This window comes from Ursus maritimus, unplaced genomic scaffold, assembly GCF_017311325.1.
Source record: "Ursus maritimus isolate PB19 unplaced genomic scaffold, ASM1731132v1 scaffold_16, whole genome shotgun sequence".
NCBI lineage: Eukaryota > Metazoa > Chordata > Mammalia > Carnivora > Ursidae > Ursus > Ursus maritimus.
This window is the reverse complement of record NW_024424008.1, coordinates 55,419,120-55,436,781: the sequence shown is the minus strand read 5'-3', so window position 1 is coordinate 55,436,781 and position 17,662 is coordinate 55,419,120. Positions and strand designations below refer to the sequence as shown.

General features: G+C 37.9%; 1 protein-coding gene across 1 annotated transcript; it reads left to right on the top strand.

Moving 5' to 3' along the window:
• The first annotated feature begins 972 nt into the window (after positions 1–972).
• Positions 973–2,674, top strand: HOATZ (HOATZ cilia and flagella associated protein). Its single transcript, XM_008690215.2, has 3 exons — positions 973–1,198; positions 2,326–2,396; positions 2,591–2,674. Exons 1-3 carry the CDS (start codon positions 973–975, stop codon positions 2,672–2,674), a joined length of 381 nt encoding a protein of 126 aa, XP_008688437.2.
• The last annotated feature ends 14,988 nt before the right edge of the window (positions 2,675–17,662 follow it).

Sequence of the window (17,662 nt, the reverse complement as noted above, 5' to 3'; positions counted from 1 at the left end):
GTATAGACTTGCAATTATCAACTTTTGAACTGTCTGTGAGACTGTATTAATATTTTGAAAGAATAAAGTGCCATAAGGTCGTAAGTTGTGGTTATTACCTTTCCTGACTTGGCTTTATGATGTGCATCTCAATTCCTGCCACGGTAATTACAACTTGGCTATGGCTAAAATGGTTAGATTGTTCCTAGATTAACGAAATCTCCCAGGAAAGTTACTCAGATTTATTAATATTTTTATAAGAATACATTTAACATTTTTCATAATTTATTTTTCAGGAAGGGACTGAGTCCACACATCAAATGAAGTCCTTCTTTTAAGTGATCATTTAGGACTGTTGCAGTGCAGGCAGCTTTTAGTGGGACTGATTAGTAAATGCACTTAGAATCTAAATTCAGCTTCTTCCATGAGATTTAAAGGATGGGGCAGAGGGGGAATATGTGCAGCAAAAACTTTATACACAGATATTTCCCCGGTTCGGGGCTCTGGCTCCCATAGACTAGGGTGTTAGCTGCCCTATTGAATTCTTCAACCACACTATCCACACAGGGCGAGCTGAGCTGTGGCAATCTGGTGTGGAAGGAGAGGTGGGTTGGGGTGGTAGGGCTAAGAATGAAAAGCTTTATTTAGATATATAGATACATTTGGGGGGAAGGAAGCTGGGAGGGGCGGTGGGTTGAAGGCTGACTGAGGTGGTGAGAGAGCTCAAGTACTGATCCTGACTCCCAACAGGACAAGAACCACCCCAAACCCGATGTTTGACTCTTCCTATCTCGACGCCAAGGCTTCGACCGGTCCCGAAGCCTGTGATACCGCAGAAGTGGGCTTCAGATAGCCCACAGGCACGCGCTGGAGCCCAGCCTCTCTCCGGGGAATCGAAGGGCTGCTGGAGGTGGTGGTGGCCAGCTCGACGGTTCTCCGCAGGGCGGGGCCGCGGGAAGAGTGAGGCAACGCAGAGAAGCGTCCTGAGCTGCCATGGAAACGGGGGCTGGCGGAAGGCTTCCCAGCCACAAGGAGTCGGTTGAAATTTGCCCCCAGGGATTACTGGTGTTCACCGGGACTTCGGCACAGGACGCCAACCTGGCCAAGCAGTTCTGGATCGCGGCCTCGATGTATCCTACTAACGAATCTCAGCTGGTGCTGTCCCGAGGTAGCAGTCAGCGCCTGCCGGTGGCCCGGCCCTCCAGGCGCGGTCCGCCCGGTGAGTAGCTGCCTCAGGCCGCCATCAACAGCCAACCTCTGCAAGACACCAGAGCCGCTCCCACAAGCAACCGCCCCATCTAGTTCTAAAATAAGAACCTTTCCTTTCAAAGGTCTAAACACCCTATACAAACAGGGGTTTTTTTGTTTTGTTTTGTTTTTAACTTCTCAGCAGTCCTTCCACCCGGAAAGCGTCAGCGGTGTATGTGTTACATCTAAAACCACATCGGAAAGTATCCCTGAGGTTACGGCATCTGTTGGGCTAAACAGTATAGAATAATCTGGGGGAAACGTTATACGTTGACTGAAAGGGTGTGAAGGGTGGTTGTTTACATATCCAAGTTCAAACATGAAAGCTTCGGAGAAAGTTGAAAGCAGAATCAATATTAGGAACCAAGTCCCCAGACCTGTAAAACCTTAGTAAGCCTGAGATATGGAAACTGTTATTATGCAATTTTTATAGGTGTAGAAAGCTTAAATATCTTCAATGCTGTGGTCTTTCCAATAATTTCTTCACTTCCCTTTTGTATATTTTCGAGAAATATAGAAAACTTAAATATCTTCAATGCTGTGGTCTTTCCAATAATTTCTTCACTTCCCTTTTGTATATTTTCGAGAAAATTTACTTCCAGCCTTTTAGCCTTGAGAAAAACAGTAAGTACCAAGTCTTCAGCATTTCAACATCCTGATTCCTAGATCCTTCAGAAAATAGGTAACAAGGAGACATCTTTACACTTTGGCATAACTTTGTGAATTGCATCCCAAAACCCTGTCTCAGAGACCATCCTACTTATCCAGAGGAGAATGTCTAAATTCCCTTAACACATTGAATAGAAATGTAGAAATTGGAAACTCTTTTACTGCAAATATGTTTTCTTGAGAGACCTTTTCTTGTCTCTGGACTCAGGCTTACTCTTCTTCTAAAGAGATTAGAGGTTCCCTTCAGCCATAGCTAACGAATTCAGTCTCCAATAACTTATGAATCGGTTTGTAAAGTTTCAGGACAGTCGGTATTTGTGTTTACCTTCCTACTCTGTTACCTTTTAACATTTATCCCAGTTTATATCAACATTATTATAAAATCATGTTAAAATTATTTCAGATTGAATTTGACCTTATTTCCTTTAGAGACTACAGGTGTCACTGCTGAAACCATAAAGATTCAGGAATCTGAGGAGAAAAAAAAGTATCTCCAAAAGGTAAGCCAATATTTCAGAAGGTCATCTGATTTTCATTAGAAATTCATTATTTTCTAAATAATCCCAGTTATTATTTTAAACACATATATGTAAAATTTTTCTACTTCTGGTACATCAGCTTGAGCAATTAGAGAAACTTTATTAGAATTTTAATTGAAAATTAAAAAATTCTATTAAATTTTGGCTATTCTCAGTCTCTGCAAAAGCCCAAGGATATACAGGAACAGGAGTGTCAGGGAAATGGGAGAAAACGAATTCACACACCTTACATCCAATAAAGCCCCCAACCATATACAATATTCTAAGAATGTTGTAGTAACTGGAAAAATCAAATAGAATTGACCAGCTAAATAAGTCAAAACTAAAAGATTGGAGGAATGAGTCTGTCATCTAGAACCATTTTGACTAAAGGTTGAAATTTAACAAATTAGCATAGTCAAAGCCACAGAACACATCTCTTTTTGGCAATGTCTCTTGTTTGCTTTTCATGACACGGGCACAGACATTAACTCTGCAATTAACACAATGATTTATAGGAATGTTTTGTTTGGTTAATGGATAAGTTCCATTCCCGTAACTGCTCTTGTACTATAAAAGCAAAGATAGAAGACTCACTTGGGCCTAATGTCTTTAATCATTGGATACTCTGGCAAACCCTGAACGACTGTCGGGAATTCTACACAGATCACAGAGTAATGCATTCGTGTTTGCTGATCACATTAATTCACTTTATAGACTATTGGTGATTCCTCCAAACAAATGAGGTGATTATAGTCAGCATTTTCTTCATTCTTGAGGATATTGGGCACTATGTATTTGTACTGGGACTTGGTGGGATGGAGCCTAATTTTTAGTGAATTCAACTAAATCAACTTCCTCAGCACTTTTAAATTTCATTTTTGGAAGACATTAGAAATAAAAGACTAAAGACACACTATTGTCAATTCTCATCATGTTTTGTCAAACAGTTAAGATGATGTGAGTTACAAGTGGATGTTCTGCTAATGAGCTATTTATCAGTAGTCTTAGAACTGGCTTCCTTGCCTCGAGTTCTTCTATGTTAATTATTTAATTCTATAAATACTCATTGAGAAGTACCAAGCGTCAAGTACCATGCTAGATGCTGAGAATACAAAGGTAACGTGGTCCTTGATCGCAAGTTTAGAGTCTGGTGGGAGACAGCCAATTAAAGTCAAGAATTATGATACATCATTATGACAGACGCATATGCACACAATACTGCAGGAGCACATTGAAGAACATCAAAATGAAACTTAAGGAATCAAGAAATCTTCCCAAAGGAGCTGAGTTTCAAAGAACATATAGACTTGACTAGACAAAGACTATGCAAAGCCGTCCTCCACAGTGCACTAGTTTGCTTCCTAAAACCCAAGTCCAGTTATGCTTCTCTCCTTCTATATTAGGGTGCTAGGGCTGCAGTTACGAGATACCACGGCCTGGGTGGCATAAACAACAGAATTTTATCTTCTCCCAGTTCTGAAGGCTGAGAGTCTGAGATCAAGATGCCACCATAGTTGGTTTCTGATGAAACCTCTCTTCGTGGCCTGTGGATGGCCAGCTTCTCACTGGGTCCTCACATGGCACAGGGAGAGAACTCTGGTGTCTCTTCCTCTTCTTATAAGGACACTAATCTTATCATATTAAAACCCCACCTTTACGACCTCATTTAACCCTAATTACCCCCCTAAAAGCCCTATCTCAGAATACAGTTACACACAGAGTTGGGGCTTCAACATAGGAATGGCTGGGGCCATAATTCAACCTATCCACCTACCTTCATTTTTCCCTTGGCTCTCCATTTCTCCAGGATCAATTCCAAATCCTTCAGCACGGTATTTAAGTTTCTTTCCAATCTGCCCATAACCTGACTGACTCCTCCTACCACCTTTTTCCTTCCCCTGCACCCTTTCCCCTTCCCCAGTGCAGCCCACTCTGGACCATTGGTTCTCAACCACTAGGCTAGGGCACACTCTGGATCCTCCCCATATGTGCTATCGAAGCAGTGAGTGGATAAAATAGTTTTTGCTGAATCTAAATATACACATTATTCTGTGTTATCTGCCAAATTGTACATTAAGTCGAGTGGGTCCTGCAATGCAGTAAAGAAGAAGATTCTGTTTGTTGAGAGTAGAAGAAGCCCAACAAAACAGCAAGCCAGCAGGAAAGAAACAGAATGTCACTGAAGGTATGCCTTGTGAGTACATAGGAGAGCTTAGTCAGTACTGATAGTAGAATGCTGTTCAGACATGCTGTGGTACAAAAGGCAAGAGAATCCTGCAAGAACTGAGTGCTGCTACAGATATCCTCAGATATTATTGTCCTGTGATAGTCATAAGAGCCAATTTAGTTTGCGTGTACCATGTGCTATAAACTTACATATCTCAACTCATATTCTCCTTAAAATAGCCTCCTGATGATTCTCCCCATTTAAATCAAACCAGCCTAAATGATTTTCCAGTTCCCACAAGTGGCAAGTGGCAGAGCCAAGATTCAAAGCTCTATTCTAACTCCAAAGCCCATGAGACTCATCGTATTATAATGACTGCCGGCCATGGCACTATTCGGGTCTGCTGCCAGATAACCAAAAATATAAAACTGTAGTAGGAATAAAACAAGTATGAGAAACACTGTTCCCAGACCTGTGAGACTATAAGCTCTTTCTTCAACCTGAAGAAATGCTTCAACCCGTACCTGAAATGCTCTTCCCCATTTGCCTTCAAGGCCCAGCTCAAATGCCAACTTCTCTGGGCCAGGAGAGGTGACCTAGAGACTAAGAGAATGAAGAGCTTCCTCCTGCGCGCTCCTCCAGCAAGTCCCCTCCGTCTCTCTGGTCGCATTCGTGTCTGTCTCTGGTCTGTGTTACGGGCCGCTCTGCATGCTTCCGCCTTTCCTGCCAGATGACAGGCACCTTGGTGGAGTGGATTCAAAAACAAAGCAAGTCTGGAACTCTGACTCTGCCACTTACTATTTGTATGACCTCGAACAACCTCTTTAACTCTGTGAGGCTCAGCTTCCTCAGATATAAAAGGAGGAATGTAAAAAAAAACTTGGCAGAGTTGATGTAAGTTACATGCAGCCACAGTTTGCCTTTAACAAAGGTAAATTCTCTTCTCCTCCATGAGGATGGAGATCATTTTTTTAATGCTTAAGCCCAGTGTCTTCCTGGTTATTGGAACTCAATATATATTTGTAGATTGAATAAATGCATAATTGAATGAATTAATGAGCGAACATATGCTCTATACAATGATAATTCCATTTTGTTTTGCCTTTCCGACATGTATCCATCTGGCAAATTTTTCTAGGCTGATAATTTTTGCAAGAATACTCCCCAAAGCTAATCTGCTTGCAAGTCGGCTTGAGGAGCATGTTAGCACATCACTTCTCAGTTTTACTTTTATCTCATGGGTCTCTGTGTTGTGGGAGGAAATGTGACTCCCTGTAATTATGAAAACGTAGAGTCCATTTTTAGGTACTACTGTTTTTCTAGGTCTGTAGCACTCTACCTGCCCTGCTGCCCTCACCATTCTAGAATTTTCAATGGCAGAAAGTAAGTGGCGGTGGGAGGTTCTTTTTAGCTAATAGAAAATTTACAATGCTCTATTCAATTTCAGAGAATCTTCTACATATTTTGGACATACACATTGATAAGTAAATACCTCGTATGATTTTCATCTTAAAATGGGAAAAAGTATTTCCCATCAATTCTCCTAAAGGTTTTTCTTCTACTTTTTCTTAAAACTAATGAAAAATCTAAAAATTCCTTTTCCATATGTCTTAAAAGTACCTTCATAAAAACCTTTTTTCCCAATTGATACTGATTTTTTGGTTGTTGAACTTTTTTCCAACTGTAATGTTATCCTCCGTTTTGGAATGTATTCCAGGTATACATTATAAATGCTTTTGGTTAGTGGACAAAATGCTATTAATCACAACTACTATTTCTTTGATGGATATCCATGGCAGAAAATCAAAAACAGTTGAGTCTGTCAAGATTAAATGGCTTACTCTGTCCATAAAGGAAACCTTATAGCACTATGCTAGACTATTATTCTTCCTTTGAGAGTTCTAAAGTAGTCTGAAAACATTATAATAAATGAATAGTCAGCTACTTTTTTGAAATCATAAAACTAATTTACTTTTTAGTTTTGCCACCTTTAAGAAAGCTCTTTAGGTGATTATCTCTTTATGAAAAGAATTATAAATAATTCATTTGCTGGGAGAAGGAAGAAGAGATCAGAGCAGTATTTTAAGGCATATATAGATGGCATATTGGAGACATCCATCTGGAATCAAAGTTCTGACATGAATGCATACAAACTAAAGATCTTTACAAGAAATTATGCAATCTACCAAACAACATCCCTGATATACTCTTTATTGGGAATGGGGTTTTAATCCATCCTATCACACAACCTGGGCAAGCAAGACTGACTATAGTGTAAGTCTTCCTCAAAAGTGAGCTTGCTCTACAGCACTTCCATGACCCAGAAGAAGTCGTGCTATGAGAAGATTCTTAAAGGAGAATCTAAGAAGCTTTACAATACTTTTAGTTACTGATTTATGAAACAAAATGAAAGTGGAAAACTTTAATGTTATTCTCCATTATCCTACACATTCAAAGAAATAAGAGGGATACTCAGACTCATTATAAGTCAGTTTCATAGAGCCAAAGCAAAGAGGTAGGAAATTTCCTCAGTGTCATTGCCAGGATGTTCAGATAAAAGAAAATCCTCTTTGGTGTCAAATTGATCAGAATTGGCTTCCCAGACAAACCTAGATTTTCTCAGTAACAGTGTTAGCTCGCATTTTTTTTTTTTTAGTTTTGCTATGGTCTTATGCAATATTAACAAAGTTCCTTTTCCTCCATAAAGTAAATACCATTAGGAGACGGTAGGTTTCTCCTTCACCAACAAAAGATAGTCATTTAAATTCCTGTTGTTCCTAATTTGTCAAAGAATTCAAGTGAAAGAATCATAAAAATAGAGTGTGCATTTACAGTAACAAGCAAATATTTGGTAGCAAATGATAATTAGATTATATAAATATGAATTACTCTTATGTTATCTATAGTACACTTTGTTTTCAAACATTATTCAAACTCAAGAAACATTTTCATTGATAGATGAGGTTCCCCTCTTAATCTTCTTTGTAACTTCTACAGTCCATGAAAACATACTTGGGGAAAGGGATCAAATAGATGAGATTTGGGATCATATAGGCGAATTCATTGCCCAAGACAGACCCAGCCCCAGAGTTGGACAAGTCCCCAAAGCATCATTTTCTTTTTTTTTTCCAGAGATTTATGCACTTTATGTTCTATATACATTCATCTTAAGAACAGAATAAAAACATTTTAAACCCTAAGATACAGCTGGTCAAGAACCCATACTAATTATCTCCTTGTAAAACATGATTAAATGAAACCATTGAATGAAGAATGAAGCCCAAAAGGATTGTGTATGTTTTAAAATTAATGACAAAAAAAATAAATAAAAAATAAAATAAAATTAATGACAAGACAGTAGTGGAAATACAGTCCACAGGTCACAGAACAAAGTCAGAGTCAATGAGCATTGTATGTTCTCCCAAGGAATTGATAGCAAGAAAAGGCAACAGAGAAATGTAAGGTCATGGTGCAAAGGTTCAACAGCCTGTAAGAGAAATCTTGCCATGGAAATTAGAATACAACTGTGGAAAATCAGGCAGGACCACTATCCCAGAATGTCTGGGCTACTAGGCAAAACAAGAAATTGAACAGCAGGGGACAAGATTATTTTCCATATACTAGAACTTTGATACAAGAGAGAGGTTTGGCTATAAAAAAGAAAGCGAAGTCCTAGAAGCATAAATCCTCCCCCCTAACAATGACATTGCTAAACAGTTGTGTTATTCCCTTACTGCCATTACCCAGAAAACTATTTTAAAGCCATTAATATACGAGATAAAAGTTGACCTGGGGTAATTTTTCTTGGCCAAGCCAAAAAAATGCTCAAAAATCAATTTGGCTCAGTTGATGAAGTGTCTGACTCTTGATTTCAGCTCAGGTCAGGATCTCAGGGTCGTGAGAGCAAGCCCTGCATCAGGCTCCACGCTGAACATGGAGCCTGCTTAGGATTCTCTCTCTCCCTCTCCCTCTGCCCTTCCCACTCATATGCTCGCTCGCTCTCTTTCTCTCTCTCAAAAAAATAAATCGATCTACAGTTGACTCTATTAGATAAATAAAGGTGTATTTTCATTGTTACTGTAATTTGGTAATTTATTAGAAAAAATTTACCTGTTATTTAGGATAGTTTATCTAAACCTTGAAACTTTTATTATAAAGGATATATTTTTAGAGCACTGAATAACTAAAAACAGAAAAAAGATCATTTTTAATGGTGGTTATAATGTTTTATATATTATCTTTGCATTCTGTAGAGTTTATGACCATAAATGCTGCCTGTAGACATCATGTAAACACTTGGTTCAGGGACAGACACTAGCCTATAATATGAGGTTGAATTGGACTTTGTGTAGGTCTTACTCCATACAGGTAAGGCTCTACACTGAAGTATAGGGTCATGCGGGGCCAAGCTGAATGTTTGCCCAAAGCAGCTGAAAACTCTGTAGCCTTAAAAGAGATGTAGGCAGGGTGCCTGGGTGGCTCAGTTGGTTAAGCATCTGCCTTCAGCTCAGGTCATGATCTCAGGGTCCTGGGATTGAGCCCCACGTCAGGCTCCCACTCCGCAGACAGTCTGCTTCTCCCTCTCCCTCTGCCCCTCCCCCTGCTCATGCTCTCTGTCTCTGTCTCTCTCCTCTCTCACAAATAAATAAATAAAATCTCAAAAAAAAAAAAAAAAAGAGAGATGTAGGCAAGTTCAGGCTTAAAGCTGAAGGGACAATGCTAAGGTCAGGCAAGAAGGGCCAAGCAAAGCCACATAGTAAAATAAATCATAAGGGAAAAGTTAGGAGAGTCTGATTTGGAAGAATTGGGCAAGATTTATTCAACGAATATTTATTGAGTACCTCTATGTACCTGGCACTAGAGTCCAATGGTGGAGTCAACATGTTTTAAAGATACAAACTCTATCCTTATTTGAAACTTGCCGTCTAGTCAGGGAGAGAGAGATTTGTGAAAGAATTATATGTGATGTTAGGACAACATTTAATAGGGCAGTATTGATCCAATGAAGGGAACAGGAAGGATTTCTGTTGAAGGAGGAGTGGGCATTAATTAGGCCAGAAGCAGGAGTGGAGGGAGCAATGGGAGAGCATTCCAGACAGCAGAGGCAGCGTGGCAGAGATCCTATGCTTCAAAAGCCATAGGGCCTTTCAGAAGCTGAATGGCCAGCGAGGTAATGCAAAGGGTAGGCCATGGTAAGAACAGTAAGAAGCCGCTGAAGGGTTTTACATTGGGGGTCGATAATATTGGATTTATTTGGAAAGGTCAGGAGACTATAAGATGGAGAATGGTTTCCACTAAGAGATGTATGACGGAGCGAAGAATGGTTTGAAAGCGGCCAGAGCGGAAGGGAGCAAACCAGAGAGCAGACCATCGCAGTCATCCAGCTGGGGGGCGATGATAAGCTTGGGTTAGGAAAAAGTGGATTAGAGAATTAGGAAGTAAAATAACTAAGGCTTAAACTCTATATTGGATATGAAAGGTGAGGCCGAGCAAGCTATCAAAGATAACCCCTAGTTCTCTGGATTGCACGACAGGTCCCACCGTCTGACACAAGGGACACTGGATAAAGGTCAGGTGTTGCATTGGTGTTAGGGGTTTGGTTTTGTTTTGTTTTGTTTTGTTTTGTTTTGTTTTGTTCTGTTGGAAAGCAGAGGGTTAAAAACTCAGCTGGGACTTAACATTTGGGGTGCCTTGGAGATGAGCTGGTGGAGCTGTCAGATAGGCGTGAAACCCTCGGGGAAGTAGGGCCAGAATGAGGTTTGGGAGTCCCCCACCCCCTCCTTCTTACAGCCTAATGGGCAAGACAGGAAAGACACACCTGAAAAGAGGAGGTCAGTGCTATTAACCCATTAGGTTATCTGTATGCATTGATATGATGAAAACCTTAAGGACTCAGTAGTTATTTGTTTGTGGAAGATAAGCCTTGGTAATTAGACTGAATCATCAATAATATATCATTCAATCGTATATACTCTATTGAATTTTAAAATGTAATGTTCATTTTATGCTCCTATTTTTCTCAACATTAAAATTCAAAACTCACTTATTGCTTTTTTAAAAATAAGTGCCTTTTAAAGCAACATTAATCAGTTTAAAATCACTTTCACTTTCATGCACTTATTTTGTGCAAATGTTTTAAAACCCGAGCTATACTCTTCAGGTAATTATTGTTGGTTTCTATTAAAATATGTGTACAGAACTAAGAAAAAATATGTAGCAGAACCAAGAAAAATATATTTTTTTATTCTTCACAAGGGATAAGTTAATATTTTATTGAAATCTACATTTAAGAAAAATTGTATTGACTCCCCCTTATGTAATGACGGATATGTTTTTCTCATTTTAGTAAGCTGTCATTTTTAAATGAAAATTATATATGTCAGAGCTGGGCCTTGAGCCAGGATCAATCTTTCCAGGAGGTATGGAAAGGTGCTTAGATATGCATCTTTTTCCTGCCAGTCAGCATTCTCTCTCTAGTCAATAATCCTCTGGCATCCTCCATCCTCTCTCATAGATTGCTGCTGCTAGGTTTACCTCTGAAAACTCATGCTGGAGAAAGCCTTTTCACTGGTTATTCAGGCTATCTTTTAAGGTATATAGTAGATCATTTGAAATCCAACGGTTCTGTATCTTACTATACTATATGGAAATTGTGGAATCTCCATAGCAGATTTCAATTAATAGGCACGGGGAATGGCAGTAAAGTTATAGAGGAAATTCATCATTGAAGCGTTATCAAAATCAGCAAGCCGGCAGGTACATACTGCCTTTTGGAATCAAGCCCAGATGTGAGACTTTTTATTGATGATGCATAATTTTACCTAAAGCCAATGATAATTCTCACCTTCCTCAAGTTGGCACGTGTAATGTGGAAGAGAAATGGAACCTGCTGAGGACTACATCTGTCGACTAAGAACTGAAATTCCCTAGTGCTCCTATTGGACTCCTAATCATAGGCATAGAATTAAAAATTAAATTTAGGAGCCTCAAGAAAAAAAAATCAGATAACGTTCTTAACCTCTGTTAAACCATAGAGCCTTGGCTCTGCCTAGATAATATTCTAAATTTGGAACGTAATTCTCATTTAATAGTTAACTTCTCATCAAAAAATTCTATCATATATTTAATTTATACTAAATAAGATCTTAGAAAGCTCAAAAAAAAAAAAAAGAGAGAGAAGCCTCATCAGTTTAAAAGTACTACTATTGGGGCACCTGGGTGGCCCAGTTGGTTAAGTGTCCGACTCTTGGTCTCAGCTCAGGTCTTGATCTCAGGGTCATAATTTCAAGCCCCGCATTGGGCTCCGTGCTGAACATGGAGCCTACTTGAAAAAAAAAATACTACTATAATTCAACTATTCTTTACCGTTTAACACACTTTTGGCAAAATGCTACATGATACCAAAAAATAAACAAACTTTGATCAAAACTGACCTCAAGCTCCCCACTCTGTGTATTCGCATAATATCATTTTCTACTAGAATATAATATTTTCTGAGAGTTGACTATACTTGTCTTATTCACCATGGCTAATCCTAATTATTAATTCTTCATTTTCAAAATGAAGATTAAATGAAGAAACCACCTGTCACTCTGTGTGTGTGTATGTGTGTGTGTGTGTGTGTGTAAGTGTTCCAAATCTCAAGGATGTGTTTGAAGGGGTCTAGCAAAAGAAGCATGGGATATGGAGTCAAACCAACAGTATTGGGAATGAGTCTGAATCCTTGGTCCTGCCAGTTAAGTGACCTGAGAAAAGTGGTTAATTTTTATGTGGTTGAGCTCTTTCCATCTGTAAAGCAGTGATAATAATAACACCCACTTCACTGTGTCATGAGGATTAAATGAGTAATCCCTCACACAGGGCCTGTTACCCAGCAGTTACTCAATGAAAGTTTGTTTTATCTTCTCTGCTCCCTTTTGGTTTTCTTTTAACCCATAATGGAAAGATAAAATTGTAGCGGGTATAAAATAAGCTTTAGTATTAAATGAAATGCTTTGATAAAGGAGTAAAATGATGATAATATAGATTATGAAATGATGTAGACACAAAAGGTACAATCCCCCAGATTTCCACATCCTGATTGAAAGACACAATCACGATTGGCTTGTCCATAGTGTTAAGGAGATTTCATAGTATTTCCCCATAATCCTATTTTTATTTATCACCTGCAAAAATAAAAAAATAAAAATTTAATAAAAATAAAAATTAAAAAATATATATACATCTATATATATAGATATATATATCACTGAAAATATATTTTGAAATTTCAACTATGGAAGAAAAATGCATGGGCAGAGTTAGGTAACCCTTCAGGTAAATAAAAGGTACTTAAATTTATCGTAATGCCACTCTCTGTGCAAGTCATGATGAAGGTCTGGATCAGTAGTTCCCAACCAAAACCCTATCAGAAATCAACTGGGAAAGGACTATTTTCAACTATACAGACCGTTTGCAACAGTTCCTAGAAACCGAGACAAAGACTCTAGTACAGAAACCAAGGCTCTATCAGAGGTGGTGAACAGCAACAGCGATTAGACCCAGTTCAGCCCGAGGCAAACCCAACCGATGAGCTACATGGTGGCTAAAATGAGAGTCACCATTAAAATTAAAATAACAAATACGACCCTAAACTGAATAAGTAGCATAGGTTTGGTTTCCTTGTTTATTTTTTTGTGTTTTAGATGGATGAGCCTGTTATTTCTTGAGTTAGTTTGCTAAGTTATTTTTCCCTAGAATATTGTCCATTTCATCTATATTTCCAAATGTATTGCATAAAGGATTCAGTGTTTTTTAATCATCTTTTTAATCTCTGTTGTAGCTCTAGTTATTACTCCTTTTCATTTCTAATTATTTGTATTTCTTCTTAATAATTATGCCAAATGATTATCTATTTTAATAGTCTTCAAAAAACCAATACTCAGCTTTATTATTCTCCATCATATTTTTGGCTTCTGTGGTACTAGTTACTGATTTTTATTAATTCTTCCTTCAATATTGGATTTTATTGTCCTTCTACCTTCCTTCTCTTTTTAGCTTGTTTCTTAATTTTCCATTTTATCTCTTTTCTAAGGTATTTACAGCTATAAATATCCCTCAAAATACTGTTTTAGCTGCATCTCACAAGCCATATAGTATTTTCATTATTATTCCATTTTTAAGTATTTCTAAATTTCTACTTTGATTTCTAATTTGCCCCAAGAATTATTCAGAAGTATGCTTTTTAATTTCCAAATGTATGAAGTCTTCTTAAGACATTTGGTTTCTTATTTCTAAATTATATTGCAATCAGAAACATAGTTCCTGTTTTCTACTAAACCAAGTTTAAACAGAGTCACCTTTATGTCAATATCCTCAGTATGATGCCATCCAACTATCCTACCCTTTATATTCCTGTTCCCCAAAACACACATCTTGTCCCAGGCAAGCCAGGCTTGTCATCATCTTTAAGCATCTTTCTGCTCATTCCTATCTCCATGTCTCCATTTATTTTTAACTAGACTGCTATCTTCTTTCCATCGCTGAGCACGCTTTTTGTGTTATGAGCATTAAGTTAGCCCGCTGCTTTTCTAGCTGCCTTTCTCCCTTTGGTGCATGAGTTTAAATCCTTAGATTGCTTATTTTGGAGGTCCTTTAATGTTCTTCTGAAATTTCTACAGGTTTTAAAATTATAAACTTATATTAGGCACGCCTGGGTGGCTCAGTCGTTGAGCGTCTGCCTTTGGCTCAGGGCGTGATCCCAGAGTCCTGGGATCGAGCCCCACATCAGGCTCCTCCGCTGGGAGCCTGCTCTTCTGCTCCCACTCCCCCTGCCTGTGTTCTCTCTCTCGCTGGCTGTCTCTCTCTCCATCAAATTAATAAATAAAATCTTAAAAAAAATAAAATAAAATTATAAACTTATATTAAGATTTAGTTGCAGCAGTGGATGTGTTTAAATATTTTTATGTGCTTTTTTTCATTTTCTGATATTTGTGCCACCACCATATATTGCATTTATAGTCAATGGAAAGAATTCATATTTTTTAAAATTTCTATGTGAATTAATATATTTCCTCCAGTATTTTTTAGTCTATTTTCTTCGTGTTTATTTTCCTTTCAGACCATCTGTTCCTCTCATTATGTAATAATAATATTTTGAGAACTAACTACATAGCACATACACTATAAGTCCTTTACTCCCATTCTTATTTAATCCTCAGAACAACTCTGAGAAGTACCATAATTGCCCCTGTTTAATACATGAAGAAGCTGAGTTTAATACATGTAAGTGACTTTTTCAAAGTTACATAGCTAAAATATAGTAAAGACAGTTTGAATCTGGGTCCATCTGACAATGAACCAAGGTGCTTCCATACTTTTCTACCATGCTAGTTCCAAGAATGTCTAGATTCTCTGAGCATTGGGATGGTTGCCAGGTGATTAGGTGAAGAATGGGTTTTGAAATCAATACTCTTCTAAGATAGTCTTAGGATTAAATTCAGTAGTTCAGCTTATACTGTGGTAGTCAAGAGAAAATTTCTTTTGGTAATGTAGATAAGTAATCAGAGGAATAGACACATATGCTATTTCTGATTAATGTTTCACTCAAAAAATTTCAGTCATAAGCCAAAGAAGAAATGGAGTTTTCGTTTAAGAACCAGGTCTTGTGAAGAAAGACTTTCTTTTAAAGTCTAGTGTTTTTTAAGAGTTTCTTTAATATCTGAAGATTACCTATGGAGAACGTCTATAATACACTGGAGAATTCGTGGACAGAGGAATTTGCATTGCATAATCAAGGGCAAATAATCTCTTGGGCATCCCTCCTTGTCTCCCCCTTTCTTCCACCCAGCTCTCTTCACCAGCTCACCTGTAGGCCAGAGGTGGAGTCATGTATCCTCCACACCTGTCCACAGAGGGTGGGCAATCTGTCCTTCTCTTCTTTTTTTTCCCCACTCATCCCCATTTTGAAAGCATTGGAAGAAACATTAAAAACCATTTTTAACTATTTACTGTATGCCATGCACTATGTAAGCAGTTTTTGCATGATGTCCAGTTTCCACAACAACCTTCCTTAGAAATGAGAAAGCCAAGGCTCAGAAAGTGGCTCTCTGATTTCCTCTGGATCATAAACCTCTAACCTGTGGGTTAGTGATTACAGTTAGAGGGAAGAAAGGAGGAACCAGGAGGGATAGTGAAGGCATTATTTGCCATTAATCATACAGCAGAATTGAGATTCAAACCCAGATGTTTAGCAACCCAAGTCATTTGGCTCTGAAAAGCCAAAAAGAGAGAACTAAGCAATTTAATTCTTGATGTGACACTAAAATCATTAACCATCAATGAGATATTAAATGTATATATTATCATATCCTAATTTCCTGGAATCAATTTTTATTCCACAATATATTTTTCCAAGAATAGTATATAAATAATATTAATTAAATATATAAATATATAAGAAAATATTATGTTAAAATATTATAAATTCTGATCTCCCTATATTATTTTAAGAATTAATAAATTTAATGACTAAAATGCCTTATAAATATAATATTCCACTAATGAACACAACCAAAATGCTGCAATTAGAAATGATTATTTTTTTAAAGGTTTATTTATTTATTTGTCAGAGAGAGAGAGAGAGGACAAGCAGGGAGAGCAGCAGAGGGAGAGAGAGAAGCAGACTCAATGCAGGACTTGATCCCAGGACCCTGAGATCATGATCTGAGCCGAAGGCAGACGCTTCACCCACGGAGCCACCCAGGTGCCCCTAGAAATGATTATTCTTTTGTTGTTATAAAGTTACAAGTAAATTATTTATCCCTACTAATAGGGTAAATTGTAAGGATTTTCTCTTACCGCTGAATTTATCTGTTATCAAGGCAGAGACTTTATTAGAATAGTTGGCAGTGTTTTTGTTCTGATGACACTGTTGCTTACAGTAGTTTTCTTATTCATTCCCAGAAAACATGTCCAGGAAGCAGAAATCAAATCATATTTGAAAGCTTTGTTTCTCGTGCATTATATTATAAAACTGATTTGGTACTAAAATCCATTATAATAAAAAAGGACCTGAAATCAAAAGAAAAAAATGCATTTGTTTTTTACCATAAAATCTGTTTGAGTAATTTTTTACCAAGAAAGGAAGGGCAGGGGAGGAGATGAGAACTGTTCCTTCCCCCACCCTTAAAAACAAATTCTATAATGGGAGGCTGTGGTCAGGTGGCACAGGCCGTGAGAACTCACTCTACACCACGAAGCGGGTGCCCCAGCGCTGGCCAAACTCCGGACTCAGTGACTGGTGTGACTGTCCTACCGTGAACATGCATGTGGTCTGGACCAATCATAGAATAAACACCTCTCTCTTTTTAAGACAAATGAATTTTTAATTTTACTATTATTTTAGATCTCATAACTACATACATGTCTATTTGTATATGAGAAGCATTATGACAGTCTAACCTGCCTATGGCTACCCAGTAGTTAACACACAAAATAATCACGTAGTTTTGTTCATGAGGATTTTAAGAACTATCCATTGTTTAATTTCACTTTCTTAAACGTTTTTCTTTTTCTTTCTTTTTTTTTTTTTTTTTTTTTTTTTTTTTGCTTAGGCTAATAGTTGTGTATTAGTGCAATGATTTCATTCAGACATTATGACTCGATCAATTCAGTTCCACAAAAATTCATTGAATATCATCTGCAAGGCACTGCTGAGCTCTGAGGAAGGATAAGATGAATAGACTGAAAGAGTCATGTTAGCAGCTATGAGATAAAACAAGGACAGTAAGATCAATACCTTAATAAAGGTATCAAGTGCTATGTAATCCCAGCACGGGAGCAGTAATTCCAGCTGAGTACGTGCAGAATGGAAAAGCCGGAAAAGAACCCGACCTTGAATACCTACACTGAAAACATCCCAAGTCCTTATCTACAGACAGTATTTTATTCAGTCCCTCGCAAGTACACAGGTATTATGAAATTTAGCTTCGTGTTTACACGTACCCCAGATTCGTTTTCTTTCAATGACTGTGGCATATGAGGCCTAAAGCTCAAGTAAAAGTAGAAATCCTGTCCCAACATAAAAACGGCATAGGCT